Source organism: Dermacentor variabilis, chromosome 3 (assembly GCF_050947875.1).
Source record: "Dermacentor variabilis isolate Ectoservices chromosome 3, ASM5094787v1, whole genome shotgun sequence".
NCBI classification, from domain to species: domain Eukaryota; kingdom Metazoa; phylum Arthropoda; class Arachnida; order Ixodida; family Ixodidae; genus Dermacentor; species Dermacentor variabilis.
The window spans coordinates 234552037-234577506 of record NC_134570.1 but is presented as its reverse complement, the minus strand read 5'-3'; the positions used below and the strand labels follow the sequence as shown (position 1 = coordinate 234577506).

The window sequence follows — 25470 nt, the reverse complement described above, 5'->3', positions numbered from 1 at the left end:
AAGAATGATGGGTGTAACATTAAGGGATAAGAAAAGAGCAAATTAGGTGAGGGAACAAAAGCGAGTTATTGAAATTTTAGCTGAAATCAAGAAAAAGAAATGGACATAGGCAGGACATGTTATGAGGAGGGAAGATAACCGATGGTCATTAAGGGTTACAGATTGGATTCCAAGGGAAGGGAAGCGTAGCAGGGGGCGGCAGAAAGTTAGGTTGGCGGATGAGATTAAGAAGTTTGCAGGGACAACATGGCCACAATTAGTACATGACCAGGGTAGTTGGAGAAGTATGGGAGAGGCCTTTGACCTGCAGTGGGCGTAACCAGGTTGATGATGGGGATGATCTGTATGACAAGACAGATCCTGAATACAAGGACGCAAAAGTGACACCCAGTACTTCATTCTCCTCGTCTTTTGAATGCAGCGATGCCGCAACAAAAGGGAGTGCACCAACATGGTTATGATCAGTGGCAACGACTTCGTCATCTTGATGAAACGTGACTCACATTAAGAACGCAGGATGAAGAAGGTAAACACAGCGCTGCTCTGTCAACAGACGAAGGAAAGAAACACGCGAGCACGTAGAGGGAAGCAGCAGCAGAGGCCCAATCCTGGCCTCGCCAACTCCAATGATTTGGTGGCAGTAGGTGGCAGAGGTAATTAGTGCCATCCAGCAAGCTGGCAGGCAAGCCCTCCCTCTGACTCCCTCGTAACTCCCTCATATTCAACGGTCTCCACGCGCATCCGCCTATGTGTTGGCCCCGCCAGCCCGGCGCCTGCTTAGCCTGCTCCTTGAAGTTTGCTTTGGCGGATGTGGGCAGATTCGTGGTCATCGCTTGCTGTGTGCTTGCGCACTGTGATATTTCACGACTCGCAGCGCTCGTGCATCATGCTATGGCTCACGAATACTTCAAATACAAGTCTTTGTTTTACAGATTCAGATTACAGATTACAGGTCGGCGAAGTGCCCCGGGTTTTTGTTTACCTTTTAACCATGTTTCATCCCGACCAGACGGGCTTCCGTCGAACACTGAACTTCAGTCCTTGTTTTAATTTGAACAAATTTTCGGGCCCCTTTGAGTTCGAATTATCGAAGTTCGACTGTATAAAACAATTCGCTTTATCCAAGTCTGTTATATTATGGTTTGACTGTACAGCAAACATGGATACAATTAATTGTTGTATATAACAAAGAAAGTGTAAGGTCAGGGTGTCTACAAACCGGGAAAATAGGGAATGCTCAGGGATTTTGAATAGTCAGGGAAAACTCAAGGAATTTGTGCCTCAATCAGGGAAAATTAGCTGTAATTTTATTGAAAGGGTCGAAAGTCTAGTAACAGACAGGAATCGTAATGAATTGACTTTGACGCCCTGTCGTCGGCTGCAGGAGTTGCCAGTGTACAGCCAACGACTGACTTTCTGGATTCCCGATAATTTGGACAGCTTCGCGGTACCACCACGTACTCCACAGAGTCAGTGTATCAGAACGTCTGAAATTTCGGATGCAAGAACTCTTCGCCGTCTGATTTTCTGGACGTTCTACTGTGACTACAGGACTGAAATGGCATTAATCAAAGCCACCACTGCTGCCATTTTGATTACCTTGCCGCCTCCAACGGCGCTCTAGCACGCAGATCCGCTGGCAACCGTAGCCACCACTGCAGCAAAGCTAGGCCTAGCTACTGCGATGTTCGCTATGAAGCATCTTGCCGTTGAGTGCCGTGTTTTTTATTGAAAGAATTCGCTGCTGTCAGCAATGGCACGGACTCCGCCTTTGTGGTCCTCGCAATTGGCTTAGGAGCTTGGAAAGCATGGTGCATTGCATAATGCCGGTTCCCGAAAGTCAGCTTTGCCTCTGTACAGAAATGTTACTTAGTGAAGCATATGCAAAAGTATGCAATTAATCTGCAGAAAACTAAAGTAATGTTTAACAGTCTCGGAAGAGAACAGCAGTTTACGATAGGTAGCAAGGCACTGGAAGTGGTAAGGGAATACATCTACTTAGAGCAGGTAGTGACCGCGGATCCGGATCATGAGACTGAAATAAGCAGAAGAATAAAAATGAGCTGAGGTGCGTTTGGCAGGCATTCTCAGATCATGAACAGCAGGTTGCCATTAACTTCAAGGGAAAAGTGTATAATAGCTGTGTCTTACCAGTACTCAACTACGGGCCAGAAACCTGGAGGCTTACGAAAAGGGTTCTACTTAAATTGAGGATGACGCAACGAGCTACGGAAAGAAGAATGATAGGTTTAACGTTAAGGGATAAGAAAAAAGCAGATGGGGTGAGGGAACAAACTGGAGTTAATGATATCTTAGTTGAAATCAAGAAAAAGAAATGGGCATGGGCAGGACATGTAATGAGGAGGGAAGGTAACCGATGGTCATTAAAGGTTACGGACTGGATTCCAAGGGAAGGGAAGCGTAGCAGGGGGCGGCGGAAAGTTAGGTGGGCAGATGAGATTAAGAAGTTTGCAGGGACGACATGGCCACAATTAGTACATGACCGGGGTAGTTGGAGAAGTATGGGAGAGGCCTTTGCCCTGCAGTGGGCTGATGATGATGATGATGCAAAAGTATTGCAGTGAAGCATAACAAACGTGGGAAGGGACTATTCCCACGGGATGCAGTATGTATTCCTTAATTATACATGCGTGCACATTATATTTCCTGTCACAGCGCAAGCACCGATATGCCTAATACGTGTACCGACATGCCTTCAGAGCGTTTTTGAATGTTCCTGTGGTTTTCGTGGCCCCTAGGGAGTTTGAAAAATCGGACGTGGACTGTGCAACTTACCAAGAAGCTGCTTCAAATGGTCCGTGGGGCGAACGAGTGGCGGAAGGAGGACAAGAACCGAAAGGACCTACGCATTGAGGAATGAACGGGAAAGGAAGTGTGCTGCCACCGTTTTAAAGGAGCTTGAGCTCAAAAAACAAAATGTTGGCCGATGCTGAGATGCAGATGTCCCTCATCCAAACCAAAATAAACTCTTTAAAGCAGTGAAACATAAAACTGAGGCGTCGTGCCCAGGCTGAGAGTATACCTCAACTGCCCTGACATATATGTCAGGACAGTTGAGGTTGACTTACGAGCTGTTCAGAGAGAATATCAATTGTGACAAACTTCGGGCCTCATACCATTGAGCTTGCTATCAGTTTATAGAAATAGTTCATATTCGAAAAGTTTTGGTTCTGTATGCATCTCCTTTTTATTCGTATTTCAGAATTTAAATTTTTTTTCATATGCTTACTAGAGAGTGACAGCATCGGGCAATATGGTTTCAGCCCTTCTTGACATAAAACATAGTTCTTTGTCACTCAGGGAATTTTGCAGTGGCACTCAGGGAAAACCTGGAAAACTCAGGGAATTTGGAAATGTCAATTGGTAGACACCCTGAAGATGTTCCTCCCCAATACCAGCGCGTAATGAATATATTCTTATAATGAATATCGGGCGTAACAAAGGTATTGTCATGTTGAATGCATGATGTTCAGCTGTTTAGTGATATGCAACTGTACTGGTAGCAAGCATTGATCTGTAGCTATTGTTGTGCTCCTGCAGGTTTTCAGCAGCCAGAGCAGCCCTGGGGTACTCCGTCTACACTGCCTGTCACCCATGGCCCCCCATCAATGCCAGCAACCATGCCTGCAGCACCACTGCACAGCGGGTATGACCCTTTGTCGAGTGTTCACTGCTGAACTGCACAGCGTATATCTTTCAAGCTTTAGTACATATGTTCAGCTCACTTTTGCCCAGATCTTTATTTTTTTGTTTGTTTGTGGATAAACATTGCATTTCATGAGCACTTGTGTCTGAAGTTAGAATGTCCAAAATTAATTTCTCATACTACAGGTAAACCTCTATATAATGAAGTCGGTAAAATTGACAATGTCCTTCATTACCACAAAATTTTTTTGTATTGAAATTTTACCTTTTATGCAAATAAGTATGGTTGCCAATCGATTTTTCTTACCTGGAAAGGGGCCACAGAATTTTCTGAATTACCTGGCAATCGAAGAAAGCAAATTTGAATGAGAAAGCAATTCATTTTGATGAATGTGGCAGTCAGTGACGAATGATATGGTTTCATGCCATGTCGACAATATCTCCGCATCGGCGGTACAAATGAAGCGAAACCAGCCCCGCTTTCGCGTGCACTCCGCCCCCGCGGCTGATAGCGTGGCCCGCACTGAGACGACGTTACCATGAAAAGTGCCAGCAGTGGGAGAGAATGCTTCGTCTGCCTCTCGCTCCATTGGGGCAACGAAAGTTGACATTATGCAACCTCCAACCCACAGGAAGACAGCTTGCATGATGCCACGCTGTTTTGGCACGCCCACTCTTTGCACATTGGGCGGCAGATTACCTCTAAAGCACGGTGCGTGGCTGCATATGTGCTCAGCCATGCTTACAGCCATGTGCTCACCCACCTTGTGTCTCTAGGTATATGCCACCCTGTGCTGCTCTTTAATGAACCACCTTTATGCCAGCTTAAGTCACTCGTAACTAGGACGTGTTGCTCATTGGCAAAGAGCTTGCTCCGTAGCACGGGTGTGCATGTCACTGATATTGGCATATAACCATTGCACCATTTACACTGCATATACACCCCCATCATGAATTAGATTGCTAATCACATTGACATTGGCAATCATCTCTAAGTGATGGATGCACTGCCAAATTTTGTTGGACAACTGCATGTGACTTCAGAATCTGGCTTCTAGTCACTTAAGCATAGCATTCCGTTTCAGGAATTTAAAACTGGCATGTTGCAAAATCTTGATGGCCACTTATACACGCGGATAAGTTTTTGCAGCAACGAAAGGAAAAAGCTACAGAGGTGAAGCGCACGCATGACAGCGCTACTAAAAATAGTAGCATGGGAATTTCAAAGTGGTGTTGCCACCCCTCTTTCATTTTTGTGTCTTTTCTGCTTACCAAACGTATTCTCATGCGAAGAGTGACTATTTGGTGTGGTTGAAGGGTAATTTAAAAAGACAGCTCAAATTGTTCTCTTGCTTTAGTGTCTCTAAATGCATAGATTGCTGTCAAGGCCATGAAAAGCTAGAAAGAAGTGGCAGCTTGAAAATCAACTTTGTTATAGCTAATGTTTACTGAACTTCTATTTCCTTTTAGTGTTCTTACTCTCGTAGCATAGCTCGTATTCCTTATCACTTGATCGTGATTGTCATCAGGCTGTTTTATATGCTCAGTGCAGGTCAAAGGCCTCTCATTAACAATCTTCCTTTATTTACCCTTTCTTGCAGTGTCAGAATCCATTTTACTACTGCAGGTTCCCTAATCTTATCACTTGACCCACTGCTGCCCTTGGCAGCCATTGTGTTGCTCCAATGACTACCGCTTCATCTACTCCACATATTGACAAATTCATGGGCCACAGGATGTGCACTGCCTCCTGTCTGTAAAATTACAGTAACGGGGGCGACTTCATCTCTGATCCGCCATTATTAAAAAAAAAAAATTGCATTTATTTTGCTAGCTTTCATCCTCCGCCTACAAAAGGCATACCTGCCAAAGTTGACATTTTTATTCTAAAATGCTCATTTCAAGTGCTCTTTTCCGATTGCCGTATTGGAAAAAAATATTTTCAAATTTTTTTATTTGCATACAGTTTTAGGGGAAAATCAGTTGCCGAGTGATTTCTCCTGGCCCAATTTTTCAGGCCCATTGAGTAGTAGAACGTTGTTAATACTATTACGATATCATCGAGCGATGCTCAAGGGACGAGCCGCCGTGAGAACAACGACGAAGTGGGTCTGTGCCCTTGGCGCGAGTGAATGTCGGCCTGGTGCTCTGGCTCCAGTGCAGTGTAAATAGCCTGTAAATAGCCTCTTTCATCTGTGTTTTTCTACACGTAACATTCTGGTGGAGGTCAGCGATCCCCGTCCTCGCCATGGAACTCCGGAGTGGTCAGTACATCGAGCTTGTCACCATGCCTCCCGGTGACGAGCCCGCCTCTGCAACGGCTTCGGCTGGTCCGACTGCTCCAATCGTCACGGTTGCCCAACATCGCGACTCTGGCCTGGAGGGACAGGGCGTTGATAAATGGATCAAGCTATATGAACATGCCAGTGCTAATAACAGGTGGGACCCAACCATTATGCTCGCCAGTGTCATCTTTTATCTTGGCGGCACCCCACGCGCGTGGTACCAAACGCATCATGACGAGATAAGCAGTTGGGACACTTTCAAAGAAAAGCTACGGGAATTGTTCGGCGACCCCATTGGCCGCAAGGTTGCCGCGAGAAAGGCTCTTGCGTCTCGTGTTCACACATCTACAGAGCCGTACGTTTCATACATCTTCGACGTCTTGGCTCTATGCCGCAAAGCTGACGATGCTACGTCTGAATCAGATAAAGTGTCACATGTTCTAAAAGGCATCGCCGACGATGCTTTCAATTTGCTTGTTTTCGGCAACGTCTCGACAGTCGACGCCATCATTAAAGAATGCTGTCGCCTTGAACAAGCCAAGAGCCGCCGTTTCACACACCACATCACCCGGCTACCCAACACCGCTGCTACGTCGACATGTGAGGGTCAACCGCGTCAGGCCATCACCTGTGACGACGTCACCCGTATTGTTCGCAGCGAGCTCGAGGCCACCTGTTCGCCAGCTTTCTCCACGACGCCTCCTGATCCGCCAGCAACCACGATTGCCATGATTCAGGCTGTAGTCAGACAGGAATTTGAGAACATGGGTCTGAACTCCGTGTGTTCAACATCTCCAACCCAGCGTTCCCCAGTTCTCTACTGGCCCTCCTCGTCCCTGACAGTCCATTTCTACCACATCTCGCCGCAGCACGTCCGAATGGCGTACGCCTGATGACGGACCAATCTGCTTCCACTGCTGTCGCATCGGCCATGTCACTCGTCACTGCCGCAACCGATGGCCACCGCCTCCTCGGACTTATGCCGCCACTTATTCCCGCACCTTTGGACCTTCTGTTCCCTATGCCACCCGCCATGAACCCACTGCCGCTGATGACCCTGCTCCGAACCTTCACTGCAGCCGCTCGCCCTCACCTCGACGCCATCAGTCTCGTTCGCCCCAACCCCGCCGCTTCTCTTTGCCGCCTATCGCCTCCCGGGCCCAGTCGGAAAACTTGACACTGCAGCTTCTGGAGGTGAAGCTGCGTTGTCGACACTGCCCTCAAATCCTCTGCTCACGTTAAACACGAACCAAAACCTTCTTGACGTTGATGTTGATGGCTATCTTGTCACGGCACTCAGCGATACAGGGATACATCTTTCTACTATGAGTGCTGCCTTCCGACGACGACTGAACAAGCTCCTCAACCCAGCATCGGCACGCGTCGTCCGCATTGCGGATGGCAGTACTGTCGTCATCATCATCATCATCATCATCATCAGCCTGGTTACGCCCACTGCAGGGCAAAGGCCTCTCCCATACTTCTCCAACAACCCCGGTCATGTACTAATTGTGGCCATGCCGTCCCTGCAAACTTCTTAATCTCATCCGCCCACCACTTTCTGCCGCCCCCTGCTACGCTTCCCTTCCCTTGGGATCCAGTCCGTAACCCTTAATGACCATCGGTTATCTTCCCTCCTCATTACATGTCCTGCCCATGCCCATTTCTTTTTCTTGATTTCAACTAAGATGTCATTAACTCGCGTTTGTTCCCTCACCCAATCTGCTCTTTTCTTATCCCTTAACGTTACACCTATCATTCTTCTTTCCATAGCTCGTTGTGTCGTCCTCAATTTGAGTAGAACCCTTTTAGTAAGCCTCTAGGTTTCTGCCCCGTAGGTGAGTACTGGTAAGACACAGCTATTATATACTTTTCTCTTGAGGGATAATGGCAACCTGCTGTTCATGATTTGGGAATGCCTGCCAAGCGCACCCCAGCCCATTCTTATTTTTCTGATTATTTCCGTCTCATGATCCGGATCCGCCGTCACTACCTGCCCTAAGTAGATGTATTCCCTTACGACTTCCAGTGCCTCGCTGTCTATTGTAAATTGCTGTTCTCTCCCGAGACTGCTAAGCATTACTTTAGTTTTCTGCAGATTAATTTTTAGACCCACTCTTCTACTTTGCCTCTCCAGGTCAGTGAGCATGCATTGCAATTGGTCCCCTGAGTTACTAAGCAAGGCAATATCATCAGCGAATCGCAAGTTACTAAGGTATTCTCCATTAACTTTTATCCCCGATTCTTCCCAATCCAGGTCTCTGAATACCTCCTGTAAACACACTGTGAATATCATTGGAGATATCGTATCTCCCTGCCTGACGCCTTTATTGGGATTTTGTTGCTTGCTTTATGGAGGACTACGGTGGCTGTGGAGCCGCTATAGATATCTTCCAGTATTTTTACATATGGCTCATATACACCGTGATTCCGTAATGCCTCCATGACTGCTGAGGTTTCGACTGAATCAAACGCTTTCTCGTAATCAATGAAAGCTATATATAAGGGTTGGTTATATTCTGCACATTTCTCTATCACTTGATTGATAGTGTGAATATGGTCTATTGCAGTACTGTGCCTATCATCAGCATGTGTACGGCACGCGTCAGCATCGCCGGCCACCACACTCCTGTCCTCTTCACCGTGATTGCTCATTGTCCCCACGACCTCATTCTCGGCCTCAATTTTCTCTCCGCGCATTCTGCTCTTATCGACTGCTCTGCCAGTACCCTTCACCTTGAGTTGCCGATTCTCGCAGAAGTTTCTGACACATCCCAGTGCCGCCTACGCCCCACCGGCTTTATTTGCCTGCCGCCAAAATCAATAGCCTATATTGAACTCTTGTCTTCCCCACCAGTCCCTGATGGCGAGTACCTCGTCACTCCTCTGCCCGACATTCCACTACAGTATGACGTTACCGTGCCTCACAGTATGCTTACTATTAATGCGAACCGCACTTTCATGCCTATCTTTAACTTTGGATTGGCAAAGCAAATTCTACCGCAAGGTATTTGCCTTGCCAACGTTGATTGTCTTGGCGACCATCACGTGGCAAATTTATTGACTGATGCTTCTTGCGAGCTTAGCAGGCCCATCGTGCCAGCCTCGGTCGCTGACCCCAAGATACAGAAAATGGTTGCGATGGACCTGTCTTCTGCGCAGGCTGAAGACCTTTACCAAGTATTATGATCCTACAGAGATATTTTCAATTTCGACGATCGCCCTTTAGGCTAGACACTTGCGGTCAAGCATCGGATTCTTACTGGCGAGGCTACTCCTATTCACCGACGACCGTATCGAGTTTCTGCGTCGGAACGCCGAGTAATTCAAAGCGAAGTCAACAAAATGCTAGACAAAAACATCATTGAGCCTTCTTCGAGTCCCTGGGCGTCACCTGTAGTGTTGGTTAAGAAGAAGGATGGCACGTGGCGCTTCTATGTAGACTACCGTCATCTGAACAACATTACTAAGAAGGACATCTACCCGCTCCCACGTATAGATGACGCCCTTGACTGCCTCCATGGTTCCAGCTATTTCTCTTCTATTGATCTTAGATCTGGATACTGGCAGATTGCTGTTGACGATATGGACAGAGAAAAAACCGCGTTCATCACACCTGATGGCCTTTACCAATTTAAAGTAATGCCGTTTGGATTATGCAACGCCCCTGCCACCTTTGAGCGTATGATGGACTCCTTGCTCCGAGGTTTCAAATGGTCCACGTCTCTGCTACCTCGACGACCGTCATCGTCTTCTCGCCCACGTTCGACACTCACCTTGAGCGTCTAACAGCTATACTTGATGTATTTCGAAAGGTGAAGCTGCAACTTAACTCATCCAAGTGTCGTTTTGGCCACCGACAAATTACTCTTCTGGGTCACCTCGCTGACGCTTCCGGAGTACAGCCTGATCCCGACAAAACTCGCGCTGTCAGAGAGTTTCCGGTTCCGAAAACAGCCGCAGACGTTCGAAGTTGTGTAGGGCTGTGTTCGTACTTTCGTCATTTTATTCAAGATTTTGTGGCAATTGCTTGACCCCTCACTAATCTTTTCAAGAAAGGCGTACAATTCTCGTGGGGTACTGCAGAAGCCGCCGCCTTCTCTCGTCTCGTTACTCTTCTCTCCTCACCACCCATTCTCACCCACTTCGACCCTGATTCCCCTACAAAATTGCGTACAGATGCCAGCGATTATGGCGTAGGTGCCGTCTTAGCCCAGCGTCAGCATGGCCAGGATCGCGTTATTGCTTATGCGAGCCGCCTCCTAGCACCAACGGAGCGCAACTATTCCATTACGGAACGAGAATGCCTTGATGTAGTCATGGCGGTTGCGAAGTTCCGTCCTTACCTTTACGGTCGCCCTTTTTCCGTAGTCACTGACCATCATGCTCTCTGCTGGCTCTCATTGCTAAGAGATCCTACAGGCCGGCTTGGTCGATGGGCTTTGAGGCTACAAGAATTTTCATATTCCGTGGTCTACAGGTCTGGCTGCCTGCACCAAGATGCTGACAGCTTGTCGCGTTACCCTGTTGACGACCCTGACTCCTCCAATATTACCAGTGCTGCTTGCGTATTCTCTGTGTCGCAGCTGCTTCATTTCACCGACGAGCAACGTCGTGACGCCTACATCAGAGCACTCATCGACCGTTTTGAACACTCTCCGGCCGACGCCACACTACGCCTTTTCATCCTCCGCGACAGTACTCTGTACCGTCGTAACATTCATCCGGACGGCTCTGAGTTCCTACATGTTATACCTAAACAGCTCAACCGTTCTAGAAGAGCTTCACGACGCACCAACAGCAGGACACCTCGGCGTATCTCAAACCTATGACCGTGTACGTCGCCGTTCTTACTGGCTGGGCCTTGCCCGTTCTGTACGTTACGTTGCCGCTTGTGAACTTTGCCAACGACGCCAGACGCCTTCCCAGCTCCCCAGTGGTTACCTGCAGCCGCTCCACATCCCTGCCGAGCCCTTCCATCGTGTCAGCTTAGACCTTCTCAGCCCATTTCCGGAATCTACATCAGGAAACAAGTGGGTTGCAGTTGCGGCGGACTACGTGACCCGCTACGCCTTAACCCGCGCTCTTCCGACCAGTTGCGCAACTAATGTTGCAGACTTCCTCCTGCATGATATCATTTTGATTCATGGTGCTCCGCGTCAATTGCTAACAGACCGTGGCCGTACGTTCTTAGCCAAAGTCATTGACGACATCATGCGTGCCTGCTCAATACAGCATAAATATACCACCTCCTACCACCCTCAAAACGAACGGCGTCACTGAGCGTTTGAACCGCACCCTTACAGACATGCTATCCAAATACGTTTCAGACGACCACCGTGACTGGGGCCAGGCTCTACCTTACATCACCTTTGTGTATACCTCTTCCCGTCTCGACACTGCTGGCTTTTCTTTTTTTTACCTCTTGTATGGCCATGAACCGACGCTACCACTGGGCACTGTGCTTCCGTCTACCACAGGATCAACTAGCGCTTATGCCCGTGATGCTATCGCCCATGCTGACCATGCTCGCCAACTTGCGCGCACTCGTCTACAAGTCTCTCAAGACAAACAAAAGCAACGCTATGACCTCCGTCACCGTGATGTCAATTTTGTGCCCGGCACCCTCGTGTTGCTTTGGTCACAATCACGTAAAGTTGGCCTTTGTGAAAAACTGCTTTCCTGCTACACGGCCCCATATCGCGTGCTTCACCAAGTGACCGATGTCACCTACGAGATCGCTCTAGCCACGCCCACTACGTCCTCTGCTGTGACAACCAGTGACATTGTCCACATTATCGACTCAAACCCTTCAACTCTCCATGCCCCTTGGATATTTAACAGCACCGTGACGACGCTTTTGCCGCCGGGGGGTAGTATTACGATATCATCGAGCGATGCTCAAGGGATGAGCCGCCGCGAGAACGACAATGAAGTGGGTCTGTGCCCTTGGCACGAGTGAAAGGTGGCCTGGTGCTCTGGCTCCAGTGTAAATAGCCTGTAAATAGCCTCTTCTGTCTGTGTCTTTCCACATGCAACAATATATAGCTTATTATATACCAGCGAGGCTTTGTCGCCGTTTTCGCGATTCATTTTGCTGCTTTGCCATAGTTTTCTTCTGATTTCCCGCACTCTTACTGAAAAATGCTCGCCAATAGAGTAATTCGTGCCTTTCAGTTTGCTTCCCTGCTTCAGAATTGTAATTTTGTCTCTTCAATCTAGGAGCTTGAGAATAACAGGCCTGACTTTGCCAGGCAATGGCCGTCCCAACCTATGAATACGTTCTATAGCCACTGGTTCTAGCTCAAGAATACCTTTTATTATCTCATTGTTCACAGCTCCCTCTAGTGATTCGGTTTTCTCTTCTTCAGCTTCAGGTAGTCCGTAAACAATATTAGACCTTCTGCTTCGGTTCTCCAGGTCATCAGTTCTTGCTTCAAGGTAGGCAATTTGCTCCTGGCACGACGTAACCTTAATTTATAGACTGGCCAAGGAATCAAATTTTTTGTCAATATCGGTAATGCATTTTTCTTTAATTTCCCTAATGTCGATTGCAATCCCAATTAGTTGTTTTGCTATTTGTGCGAGGTCAGGGCCGGGGTTAGTTTCAATGTCGCCACAAAGCAGTAGTAACCTTCGAACAGATGAAGCAGCATCGAACAGTGAGCAACATATTCCGGAACTGAACAACCGTGGGCCAGGCAACACCACCAAGAATGGATCGTCAGTACGAAAGCACTTTCCGTATTGTTTGCTTACCTGTACAAAATACAGGAAGAAATTAGATGCGACCCACATCGTGGTGATGCCGCCGTGCCCAGTGCCAGACAAGTCCGCTGGAAAGCCTTTCGTAGCGGAGTCGGTCAATGTCGTCATCCACTCCCTGGTCACGTGGTGGCGCTGTAACGTCTCCGTTGGGTGGAAAGGCAGCCTCGCCCATGATGATGCTTGTAGATTATCCGGTCCTTCGAAGTGATGGGAATTCCGCTCACGCGCCACTATGACGTTTGCTGGTTCCACGCGCGTGTTGTTGACAGTGATCAGCAGGCCAAAGATCTGTACAAAATACAGGAAGGGATTAGATGCGACCCACAGCGTGATGATGCTGCCGTGCCCAGTTTACGTTACGTTATTTACATTATTTATTTACGTTAGTGTACTAGATAAGTAATTGTCTTTAGCAGTTTTTAGAGCTGCTATATGGATATCTGAAGCAGATTTATAAGTTGCCCAGTGCACATCAGTAGGGGATGATTTTGCTAAGTGATAGAAGTGCTTTTTTCGGTTAGATAAGGATTTTAGATGACCGGAGTATCATGGCACTTGCACATTTGAAGTGATTGTGCAGTTAGGGATGTATTTCTCAGTTAATCTGCGAACTGTAGTGCAAAGAAATCCCAGTTAGATTAGACTGAATGATCATCAAATGTTTTGACAAAATCATCATAGAAATGAGACAGTTCATTGTTTATTACTGCAAAGTTAGCTCTCCAATAGTCGCGTATGGTTTTTCGGTGTTTGAATCTTTTAGGGAAATGAGCGTTAATTATGAAATTGAGCAAGAGGTGTTCACTAATTCCTGGTAAGGATGTGATGCGAGATGCAGGGTCAGCATGTATCATAAGTACCAAGTCGAGGGTGTTGGCTACGCTATTTGAAATCCTGGTGGCTAACTAATTGCATGAGAGAAGAAAAACCTGAGCGTAAATTAAATAAGTCATCAGCCTGCTGCGAAAATGGTGATAGATGTAATGGCAGGGTATTCCACATTATGCTTGGAAAGTTAACACCTAGCGAAAACAAAGGGTAGGATGGAAAACGAGGATATACTCCCTTGGTGGTGTCATGCAGTTCATTGATAAATGTGGATGGTGAAGAAAGTGGTTGATGACACGTGCCAAGAATCGGTTTAAAGTTACTTACGTTTAATGTAACCCATGTTATTTTTAGAGTGCTATTAACTTGGATAGGTGATCATGGCATGTCTTTTGAAACCGCAAGAAGCACGTCTTCTCCTTTATGCTCGGTGCGGTTGCAGCAGTAAACAGAACTGATGCACATCATGAAATATCCCCGAGTCAAGTGCATGCATGAGCAAGCAGGTTTCAGTTGAGGCGATTATATTTGCATTGCATGTATCTATCGTGTATGAGAGAGCGTTACATTTATTAACAACACTTCTGGCTTTAGTAAACAGTACTGATAATTCAGATGATTGTGATCTTTGTAAAGCATGTACCTCCCAGCACTTGTGTTCAAGAGCTCATTGGTGAGGTACGAGCGCTGCTGTCACTCACACGTTTACTGCATTATCCGTTTGCAGTGGAACGTTTATGGTCATGGCATATATCAATAGTCATTCTCATTATTTTAGTGCCTGTAAATTTTACGCACTTTACAGCAACCAATTTTTTAGGCCTCTCTACAGCCAAGTTACATGTACCATTCACATTCTGATACACAGCCTGATATTTGCCATGTTCTGCCATCGTCAATTCATTTATTATCTTTTGCTTGGCACTCTTTGGCCATATGTGGCCCTAGCGCCAATAACATCAATTAATCATCATCATGAGATTGTGAACATGATGGTAGAAACCTCACCTGTTGGAGCAAAAGAAAGCAGTCAGCATCTGCATTAACTGGAGCTGCTGTACCTGTTGTCCCGGTAGTGGGCATTCTGTATCATGCGAAATAACCATTTAAAGCACACACAAATTTTCTTGGCTTTTTCTGGATGCATATTGACAGAAAGCGAAACGTAATCAAGGTTTGCATGTGTAATTCTTTGTGCAACTAAGGGCTGATATTTGCTTTTAGTATCCCTATAAAATGCAGCGGCACCGAAATTATTTTACTTTGTCAGAAGCCCAGTTTCAGATAGTATAGACATGGAGCAGTACCTGTGCAATATTTTGCTGTTAAAATATGAATGGAGATCTCACAAAAAGCTTGCAAAGATAAATACCTTTGATGTCGAAAGAGCAAGAAACGCTGCCGCTACTGCTCACTGGGAGTGGCGCAGAATGTGGAACACTACGACGAGACCCAGTGGGGCTCGTGACCTCCAGGATGAGGCCGTGCCTGTGGTGTGCCGCGCATTTCAGAGCCAATGTTTGGGGATTTATGTCAAGTATGCTAACCACCAGGGGCTTGCATTGTCTGCTTGGATGTCATTCAAAGGCTGCTCATAGTGAAATGTGGCAATTGCCAACCATGCAGCTTTGCAAAGATTGCTTCAGCAGTGTTTACCGCTCATTTATATTTAATTTAGCTAAAATGAAAGTTCGTTACAGTCTGCCTTTAATGTCCACTATATTATTAGCTTCCTGCAATTGCTTTATGATCTACAGGTCAGTCTTTCCCCCTCTTAATGTTACATTTATTATTTTTTGTGTCAACAGTTGTCAAGCAGTTTTTCAGCTTCTCAAGTTGTTTGCCAGCCTCAGGTTTCTTATTATAGTTTTCCAAAGGTGGGATACAGGACACCTGTGCTGTGTGCCCAGGTTACCCACGTGTGCAACCCTGCATGGTGCAGTTCCGCTGTGGCCATCATCCTCCCCTCCGCTGGCGGCGTTCACCAATGTGCCCACCCCATGGGTGCAGACAGTGCCCAATGCTATGCCATGGGGCACCTATCCAACTCCTACCACTGGGGAACTGCAGGTAGGGACTGCATGCCTGTGGCTGTGCAGCATTTACCAAAAAATGCATTAACCATTACTTGACAAAAATACTCCCCCGTATCCTAATTGTGGGTGTTTATGAAAACATTGCAACTTGGGGTGTGCGAATACTTGAATGCAGTCAACCTCCCTGAATACAACCCTCACAGGACTAACGAAGTTGATTGAATTATCTGATGGGTTGAATTAAACTAAAGGAAAAAAGAATGCCATAACACACCGTTGATTAATTTGGCAATATTTGCCAGATTCTAACGACACACTATAGAATCTAGTGAGCACGAACCTTTTTATGTATTCAATGTAGAAAATGTAGCATGCTCCTTATTCTGGCAATAAGGAAAAAAAAAAAAAACACCAACGAACTTTACCTTTATAGAATAAAAGTTATTTTACACTTAGTGTCCACCACTAAGTGTCATCACTTTATTGTTTTAGAAGCAAGCTGTTTCTTGCATTTATACTCAGAATCTTATTGGACCCTTTTCGCGGCAATCCCATGGGCGCTGCCATGTTTGATCACGTGATGATGTGTCCATTACTTGCCTCAGCTGCCTCCGTTGCCTCCCTGTCCACAATGGATGTGTATGATGCCAGTGTGGCTCAGCAAAGCACTGTTTTCGGAGATATTGTAGATGTTCGATGGGTAGATGACACGAAGCTTTGGCCACAGCTTCAGAGAACATGTAAAAGCACTTTAGGAGTTGATTAAATTAAACTGCGCAAGCTGCGTATATGGTGCTTGTTCTAAAAGCAGGGCTAAGCGCATTCCAAGCTATCCAAACTTTCCACTTATGAATTGAATTAGGATCAATATGTTTTGCTCTTCTTTTTTTATTTGGCAAATACTTTGAAGCAGTGGCTTGTCACATTTATGACTCAGTAAAGTTCTTCGGTGCAGTCACTATAGGATTATTTTCTGCCTGATCGCTTACGGGTGTGCACAGTTCCGCTAGATTTTTTCTTACTGTGCGCCAGGCTTGAAACATAGCTGATCCATACATTGGAAATCCCTGTAGCAAAGATGTACTATCACTAGTAACTTGCTTACTCTTTTGCATTATCACAAAGCAATCAGCTTCGACTATGCATGTGCTGTCGGTGCAGTTCATCAGTTATTGTGCATATATATATAGTGTGTGCCCATTAATGTATTAACACGGCAAGCTGGGCGAGTTGGTGATTGAACATGTTCCTACGGGTGGGCAACGCAACCCGGACAAAAGACGAGAGGAAGTACACGATACGAGCGCAGGCTGACAAGTGGTTTATTTTTTCAAACAAGAAGCTATAATATACAGAAAATGTAAACATGTGTAAAATGGCGTTTACAAGGGTGTTAGAATATCTTGCCATTCAAACAATCAGTTTCTTTATCCTGCAGAGCGATAGAAGTCAGGCTGACGCATGTGCCTGAGTTTACATGCATGAAGTAGGCTTCCATAACCTCGCAGTTGATTTGATTGATATTTTTATACAGTATTTTTGTTTGTTCAAACATAGGTTTTCATAAACAAACTCTACAATGCGCAGCCAGATTAGAACCTGTTTCATTCCTGATCGCACCTTGGTGCTCCCTAAGCAGGATGTTAAGGCAGCGTCTCGTCTGTCCAAAGTACTTTTTGCTGCACGAAAGTGGAATGACACAGACCACTCCCACCGAGCATGTCACAAGCTGCCCAGAGTGTTTGACGCGGCGCATAGCCTTGGACGCCTGTTTAGGTCTATGACAAGATTGCAAATCTTGTTTAACAATTTCTTTGCTGAAAAAACTTTTGAGCACCATATTTCATGGCTGTCTTTTTTGTAACCCATGCTCCATCTGATGTACAGGCTCGTCCACTCTTAGGGTGAACACGTCTCACCGTGGCCGCGCTCCACGGCGTGCCAGTGCGTCTGGCGCGGCGGCGCATCAAAGCCAAGCGGCGCAGGCACACACGGACCCTGGGGAAGTGCTTCGCGTCGTCTGCTACAAGGCTGGAGCGTGCCGCCTCTTGCTTTGCTGTAAAGTACACTTCGCTAGACCCAGGTGACTGAGTGCCCGAGGCGGCATTGCAGGAAGGCGCACTTCACTAACTGGAGCATTTTCCAGCTGGTCCCGTCTACAGCTTGTGAACAGCCTGCTTAATCAGTATACATAAACAGAAACAAGCTTCTCTCTACATAAATCGCTTAGCATGTTTTTTTACAAGGGCTGAAGGTAAAACTACAGTAATTTTTTCGCGCTCTTTATTAGGCAGCAGCCCTTTTATTTTACTCTCACAGCACTTGGTGTAGTGCATACCGAGAAACCTATTAGGCGCGCTCTTAGTTGGAGTCATCATGTGATGAGCCTAGCGCGCCGTTTCACGCATGTCTTGATGCTAGGGCGAATGTGCTTAATTGACTTAAGAAAACGACGGAAACCCGCTATAAATTTCTCAGAAAGTTAGAGAGCGATTGTTCAATCACGCATCATTATGTCTGCCATGGATTTTACCATTAGGGAGGGCAATATTGTTACTTCGATAGCAACTAAGAAGTGATATCCACTGCTTCGCACTCTCTTATTGACGCGTTAATGTCGCTGGTAGGAGAGCATGGAGTGCTTTACACGATGTAGGAAAGTGCTCTCCCCGGCATAGCAACTGATTTGGCGGCAATTTTACTCCCCCTTTTCATCTTTCTACATACTATAAAAAAACTAAATTCATTTCTGTTGTCACAGTTTGGGTAATATCACCGAAGTGGTGCCGATCTTCTGACGGCTACCTGACGCGAGAAGTCGCATTCTCATTTAGAGGAATCGTTGGTCAATTATTTGATTACATTGATTAGGTGAAGTAAAACATGTGGTGCCGACGTTTTTCGGTTGTTTGTTTTTTTCTCCTTGGAGTCAATGCACGCCGCATGCGAATGCTGTTTCCGTCCGTTTCGAATAGGTAGTTGTAGTGAAAAATCTATAATCTAGATGTCTGTTATCTAGCTTAAATTACGTCTTGCCGGGTGATTAAGTCGTTATTCGCTTCTATTTCATTTCAGTACTTCCACGGAACGGGCCATATGCATATTCTCACTAGCATACAATAATTTGTTAATTGTGTGGTATACGTCCCGAGGCGACACATGGCCTCTGAGTTACGCCATATAGGAGGGCATCGGATAAATTTGGAGATTAGGAGGAATTTATTTCTTTTTTTAGGGGGTGCACTGGGCTGAGTGGGTAAAACCCAAATATGAATACGGCACAGGAACCCTTGCTGCGGACAAGCGATGCTGTTGTCATCGTGGGGAAGTGGCCGGTTCCTGTGTTGGACGAATGTGGCCACAATATTTAAACCGGCGGTCATGAGGCTGGCCCGGTGTCGTATGCCCACAGCATGCCGGTGGTCGGCAAACGGGCTCGCCATTTGTAAAAACTAAGCCCGGCCCAAGCCAGATTGCTGTGGTCGGGCCAGTCTACTTTTTAACTGACCATGGGCATCAGCCCGATCAACCGCCGAGCCCCCTCCGAGCCCCCTCCGCCTCCCCCCCCTTTTTGCTTAGGTCATGCTACCCCATCTTAGCTTAATATGATGATGCGGTGCAGCCAACGACTACTCAACTGAGTGACTGGCCGCTTAGAAGTTAAAGATTCTGGGATGACTCACCAAATCGAAAGACACCAGAGGTGTTTCCATTAAACGCATTTCCATCGACTTGCATGATTAATTGCATTTTGTTCGGTTGCTGGTTGCCATGGCACTTCGGCGATAATAACGCTGTAACAGTGCAGGATAATTTCATTTCCCCGGTGCACTTTGGAAACTAGCCATGTCGCGGGTACTGGAAAAAGAAAGGCGACGCATTGTAGATCTGTGCCTACAAAACTATTCTCAATGCGTTACATCGGATAATGACAAAAAAGCCACTGAAAACTGTAAATAGAATCGTCCAGGCTTACAAGAAGGATAGAAGAATTGCGGATGCTCCCCGTAAAGCCCGGCAAAGAGTGACCATTGTTGCAGCGGCTGCTGCAAACCCTACCTCCACCGTTCGAGAAATTAAAAACAGCCTCGGGCTGGGTGACGTCCCTGCCATGACTCTCAAGCGTCGCCTCTACGCCCCAGCCTAATAAAGAGCACGAAAAAATGACTGTATTTTTACCCTCATCATTTATAAAAAACATGCAGCTTGTTTCTGTTTATGTATATTGATTAAGCAGGATGTTCACAAGCTGTAGACGGAACCAGCTGAAAAATGCTCCAGTTAGTGAAGTGCGCCTTCCCGCAATGCCGCCTCGGGCACTTAGTCACCTGGGTCGAGCGAAGTGTACTGTACAGCAAAGCAAGAGGCGGCGCGCTCCAGCCTTGTAGCAGATGACGCGAAGCACCTTCCCTGGGTCCGTGTGCACCTGCGCCGCTTGACATTGATGCGCCGCCGCGCCGGACGCACTGGTGCCCCGCGAAGCGTGGCCACGGTGAGCCGTGTTCACCCTAAGAGTGAACGAGGCTGTACATAAGGGATGACTGCATACATTTTAACTTTTTCTGTCTGTGTTTGGGGTGCTTCCTATTTTTTATTTTCTTCACTAGCCCTTCACATATTGGCACGATAATAGATTTTGGAAAACCGGCCATCTCTAAATGATTGAGTTGTTGCAAAAAGCTCAGATTGGCGAGGTGGTGGCATGACTTTCCAAGTGCGGAACCTAGACACATCATAGCAATTCCTCTTTTCACTAATTTTGAGTGTGCTGAGGCGTAGTTTTGAATTGGTTTGCTTGTCCTGGGGTTATATTGCCAACAAATATGTTGCACTGTTAATCTTAACTGCAAATCCAAAAATGGAATTTCACAATTACTCGGCAGTGCACGAGTAAATCTGAGACCCATTCCTTTTTTATCAAAGGCTGCAAAATAACTCCAATAGCTTTGAAACTGGTTTGAGAGTGGATAACTACCACGTAATCATCAACAAACCTGAAGCACTTTATCGATGTTCCTGCCAAGATACTCTTGAGTGCCCGGTCAACAGTGCTGAGAAAGATCTCGCCAAGAATTGGTGCAACCTAAGAGCCAATGCAGACCTCCTACTCAGTGGGAGTAATCTATGTCATTACACTTTCGTGCAGCAAAAAGTACTTTCGACAGACGGGACGCTGCCTTAACATGTGCCTCAGGGAGCACCAAGGTGCAATCAGGAATGAAACAGGTTCTAATCTGGCCGCGAATTGTAGAGTTTGCTTATGCAAACGTATGTTTGAACAAACGGAAATATTGTATAAAAATATGAATCAAATCAACCGCGAGATTGTGGAAGCCTACTTCATGCATGTAAACTCAGGCGCATGCATCGGCCAGACTTCTATCACTCTGCAGGATAAAGAAACTGATTTTTTTAACGGTAAGATAGGCTAACACCCTTGTAAACGTCGCTTTACATGTGTTTATATTTTCTGTATATTATAGCCCCTTGTTTGAAAAAAATAAACCAGTTGTTAGCCTGCACTCGTATCGTGTACTTGCTCTCGTCTTTCGTCCGGGTTGTGCTGCCCACCCATAGGAACATGACCATTAATTTATTCTTGATAGGTTGGTGATAAAACGGGCTTAAGTTTGTGTGCCAGTTAAGGTAGGCATGTGTAGATAACTTGCATGAAACTTACTATAACACTAAGCGGCGCTACTACCTTTGTCATTGCTTAACGAGCGGTGCTCTCACTTGCCGACGTTCCGGGGCTGAAGCCTTTCTTTGGAAGTTAGCGACACCATGCTGGTGGATGAGCAAATTTCTGTATCCGCAAGGAAAGCTGTAGATCTCAAAGTGCTGGTAACACAGACAGTTCTAGCAGCGATCTGCGAACTTGGCCACACAGGTTCGTTCCATTCCTCAATATGCCAGTCACTATTTTTGTGGCAAACTACTGCTGTTAGGATCGGCCTGCAGGGGTACTGCTCTGCAAAGCTATTTCGGCCCACTGCACGTGCTTCGATCGACCCGCGGTGCTGGTGCCCTTCGGAGAACCAGCGAGGACGACAGCGCTAATCCACATGCGCCTCATTCGGAGAATCAGTGACGGCAGCAGGGCGGGCCATGTTTGGCGCCCAACGTATTGTTGGTTGGTTTGCCGGGTCTTCATGGTCTCTCTCAGCAGCAAGAAGAGCTTCCCTAACAAAAGGGTGCTTTGCGGTACGGGGGCCCCAGGATTCGTTACAGTCTGCTGACACTCGTGGCGACTACAGGAGAAAGGCAGCTCTGGAATTTAGAGGCGCAATACAATGGGCACCCGGCGGCTGTGCTGCAGGGGTCAACTCGGGGAACCGACGTGCCTTTCAAGACTCAAGATAATGGACAACCGGCAGGTCGACTGTGTTGACGATGACGTCGAACGGGTCTCTCACCTAGGGAACTAGGGACCAATGGAGTGTTTATTTATTTATTTATTTATTTATTTATTTATTTATTTATTTACAAAATACTGCAGACCGGATCGGTCCAAGCAGGAGAGGGTACATACATTTGTTAGTAAGCACTATGCCTTAGGGTAAGCGGTTGTTGTCGGCTGCTCGTAGTGTGCTCATGCTCATCGTCCTGCTCTGTGCTCGTGTTCGTGCTCATGAGCTGTCTGCCCGTTTGCTGTATGCTTCGTCTTGCGTGCTCCATTTGGGAGCCACGCTAGACTGTCGAATGTATCTCTTGTTTAAAATGTAAATACTGTGAATAAACCCTGTACACCTAGTTCCCCGCAAGTTCCTGTCTACGACCTTCAACCCTTACAAATGGTGGCAGCGGCGAGATCATCTGACAACTCCTACAACTGGATGCCAGCGGTGGGACCGTCCAACAAATCTTACACTGCACATGTCTTCAAGCCACCACTCCACAATTTGCAGCATGATTGGTGCAGTGTGTGTCAGTGAAAACTCGGTTGCACTTACAACAGCTGATCTTACAGAAGCAAGGTAGAAGTGGTAATGGTTTCGCGCTTGTGCGGTATCACTGAGGCCATGTGCGGCACGCTGCTGGAAGCACCATCTCGTTTCTCTAGAACAAAGTGCTCCGCTAAAAGGGTCAATAAGTGACTGATGTGCCTTTTTCCTTGGCTTGCAGGTCATGCGATTCTCAGCCGGTGAGGCTCCCAGATGGGCCGTGAATGAGCGGCGCTTCCGTAAGCGGCACCTTCCTCCTTTAGTGGGCGCTGGGTGAGTCACGTTCATCTGTCTTTCAATGCAGAAAGCATAGCGCACTCTGCTTTTTTCTTTTTTTTTAATGTGGAGCATTTTTTGCCTAGTTTAGGTACTTTGAGTCTATCTGGCCTCCTACATTGATCCAGTGACCCAAATTATCTATTAGTTTGGTCCACTAGTGATGTCCTCGTGGTTGTGATACTGTCATGGTCACTTCTTTAATTTGATATACTGTCAGGAGATGCATCACATCACATCACATGACATTAATGACACCTGGCAACTCTTTGCAGAAATCCAGATGATGCTGGATAGCCTGCTACTTGCAGAATGCTTTGCATATCAATTCCCATAGTGCATAGCTTTTTTAAGAAAGTGCTTTCTTCGGTTCTTTGGGCTGTTTTCGTTATTGGTGGTCAGTGGTCAGACTCGGCAAGAAAAAATTTTTTTTCGTTCCCTTTTTTGCTCACTTGCTCACTCTCTCTCTCTGGCTCTCTCATTCAGTTACTCGTTTGTTTGCTCTGGCTATTCACTTGCGTTGAGAATTATCGTCGATGCACAAGTCTTTTTTTACATTCTTGGGTGTTAGATGCAGCAGACATTAACTGCAATAACACTTGCTTTCTTTAGCTGTCATAGTTTAGCATATTTACACGATTGTAAGCTGACTCGAACGTAAGTCGACCCCCCCCATATCGCGTGTGACGGGGAAAAAAAAGGGCATACCCACGGGCACATTCCGTAACAAAAATTTATTAGTAGCTGGCATGGTCACTGGATTACTCGTTCTTCACTTGTGCTGTCGTTCTCACTAGTGCTGCCATTGTCATTGCTGCTATGGTCCCACAGCACGGCATCATCCAGCGAAATTCAGCATTTGCATACATAAGTGCATTTGCATACATACATAACTGCACACAGAAAGCACTCAACCACACACAGCCGTCAGGGAGGCTCTTTTGACATGTCCAATTGGCGTAAGTTCCTGGTCTTGTGCCGCCAGCCACTCGTACTCACGGCGGAGCAGGTCCTCAAAAGGCGAAGATCCAGGCTTGTCTCATGACCATGTTGTACGTCACTGGCAGGGGCTGATCACGCATTTCAGTGACGTATGCCGCAAGCTTGACCTCCAGCTGTGGAAAGCGTCCCGACTTTGGTCTGCAGATACCTCTTAGCTTGCTGTCACAGGTGAAAATTTTGCTTTGCTGCAGTTGCTACTCTCGCACCACCCATTCAGAAATATCAAACCTGCGGCCCACTGCGCAGTTATTTGTTTCTTCAGTGTAAAGGATGGCAGCCCTCTTGAACGCTGTTGTGAACAAGCGCCAAATGTTTAGTGGACTCGGAGTACTCATGACGACTGAGGAAGCACTGAAATAGCACGTGGCCGGCATTCAAATCGAACGCATGAAGCTAAAGAGCTACAAGAAAAGAGAAACATGTGAATGGTGTCTGCTCTTCCATGAACTATCGATATTCCCCACAAGCGCTGCTGTTCTGAGGGTGCCACCGCAAATGGAACAGTGGCACTTCCATGAACTATCGACACCCCACTCCCTATGAGTGCTGTGTGCGCTGTAAAAAGCTAAAAAATGTTGAAAAATTCGTCTAAAAAGCGAGCAAATGCGTGGGATAGCGGAAAGCTACGGGTAGGGCCATATAGCAAACATAAACTTGTAACTATGTTTTAGCTCCCCTGATATCTCATTGGTCTTGCTTTCTTTGTAGTTCCATGTTTTGGTTTCGATTTCAAGTCAACCGCACTTCAGATTTTCAAATTTTAAAAAATAGGTCGACTTACAATCGTGTAAATACGGTAGCTGCCATAAGTTAAGGTTTTATTCGATGAGAATTTTATTACCTTGCATTACTATGACGCCAAGTAAAGCACTGAAAATATGGATTTTCCTTTAAAATTTTACTGCTGGAGTAACTGAAGAGAAAAGTTGAATTTGCAATATTGCTGATATTTTTGATAAAAGAAAATGTAATTGAAGTAAAAGACAAGTTAAAGCACATGGGAGTTGAAGCTGCCTTACCAATTAAGGAATAGCAGTAGCTGTCACCTTGTCTTGGCCTGCATGTCCTCACTGTTTATGGTGGTGTGCTTATCTGCACGTACTCAAGGCCCAGACTTGGGAGTGTTAGGAAGTACTGCTGGAAGCCATGGTGGTGGATGTGAAAAATCCATCAAACTACCTCAGGCCATGCACAATCTGCGTTCGTCTGTGTGTTTCTGGTAAGAATGGCGAATGATGAGCTCAGTTCACCGACGGTACTCTTCATCCTTTGCAATTTTCATTTTCTCACCGGTGATGCATTTTAATTGTCTCGTATAGTAGTGCTGTTAAGGATCACTCCTGCCATGAATTGTAAAAATTTGTTCCAGTGGATGCTTAAAATATTGCTTTTTTTTTAAAGGATATTGCAGTAAAAAAATTTGGCCAGCTTTGATCAGATTTCAGGACGATGGGGCAGCACAGAAGGAACTAAGCGCAAGATCTAGTGACTTGACCAACTGTCAAGCCCCTCCATTTCCATTGTTTTTGTTGTCATGTTCATGCTTAGTGCCGTACAAGGGATGCTGGTGATCCCTGTCATGTGTAGAGAAAAATAATTTTCACAAAAAACTGAAATGTGCATGTTATGCATGATTCTTCAAATTGAGTCCATTTCTTTTTTCTT

The 25470-nt window shown here is 46.3% G+C and overlaps 1 protein-coding gene across 12 annotated transcripts in view; it reads left to right on the top strand.

The window, feature by feature from the left end:
- LOC142576732 (uncharacterized) overlaps positions 1-25470 on the top strand; it is a 114276-nt gene that overhangs the window by 19453 nt on the left and 69353 nt on the right. For all 12 annotated transcript variants that reach the window (XM_075687004.1, XM_075687005.1, XM_075686997.1 and 9 more), the window contains 3 exons: positions 3562-3667; positions 15458-15617; positions 22709-22800. In XM_075687004.1, the coding sequence (XP_075543119.1) occupies positions 3562-3667; positions 15458-15617; positions 22709-22800 (358 nt within the window). The remainder of the gene's footprint in view (positions 1-3561; positions 3668-15457; positions 15618-22708; positions 22801-25470) is intronic.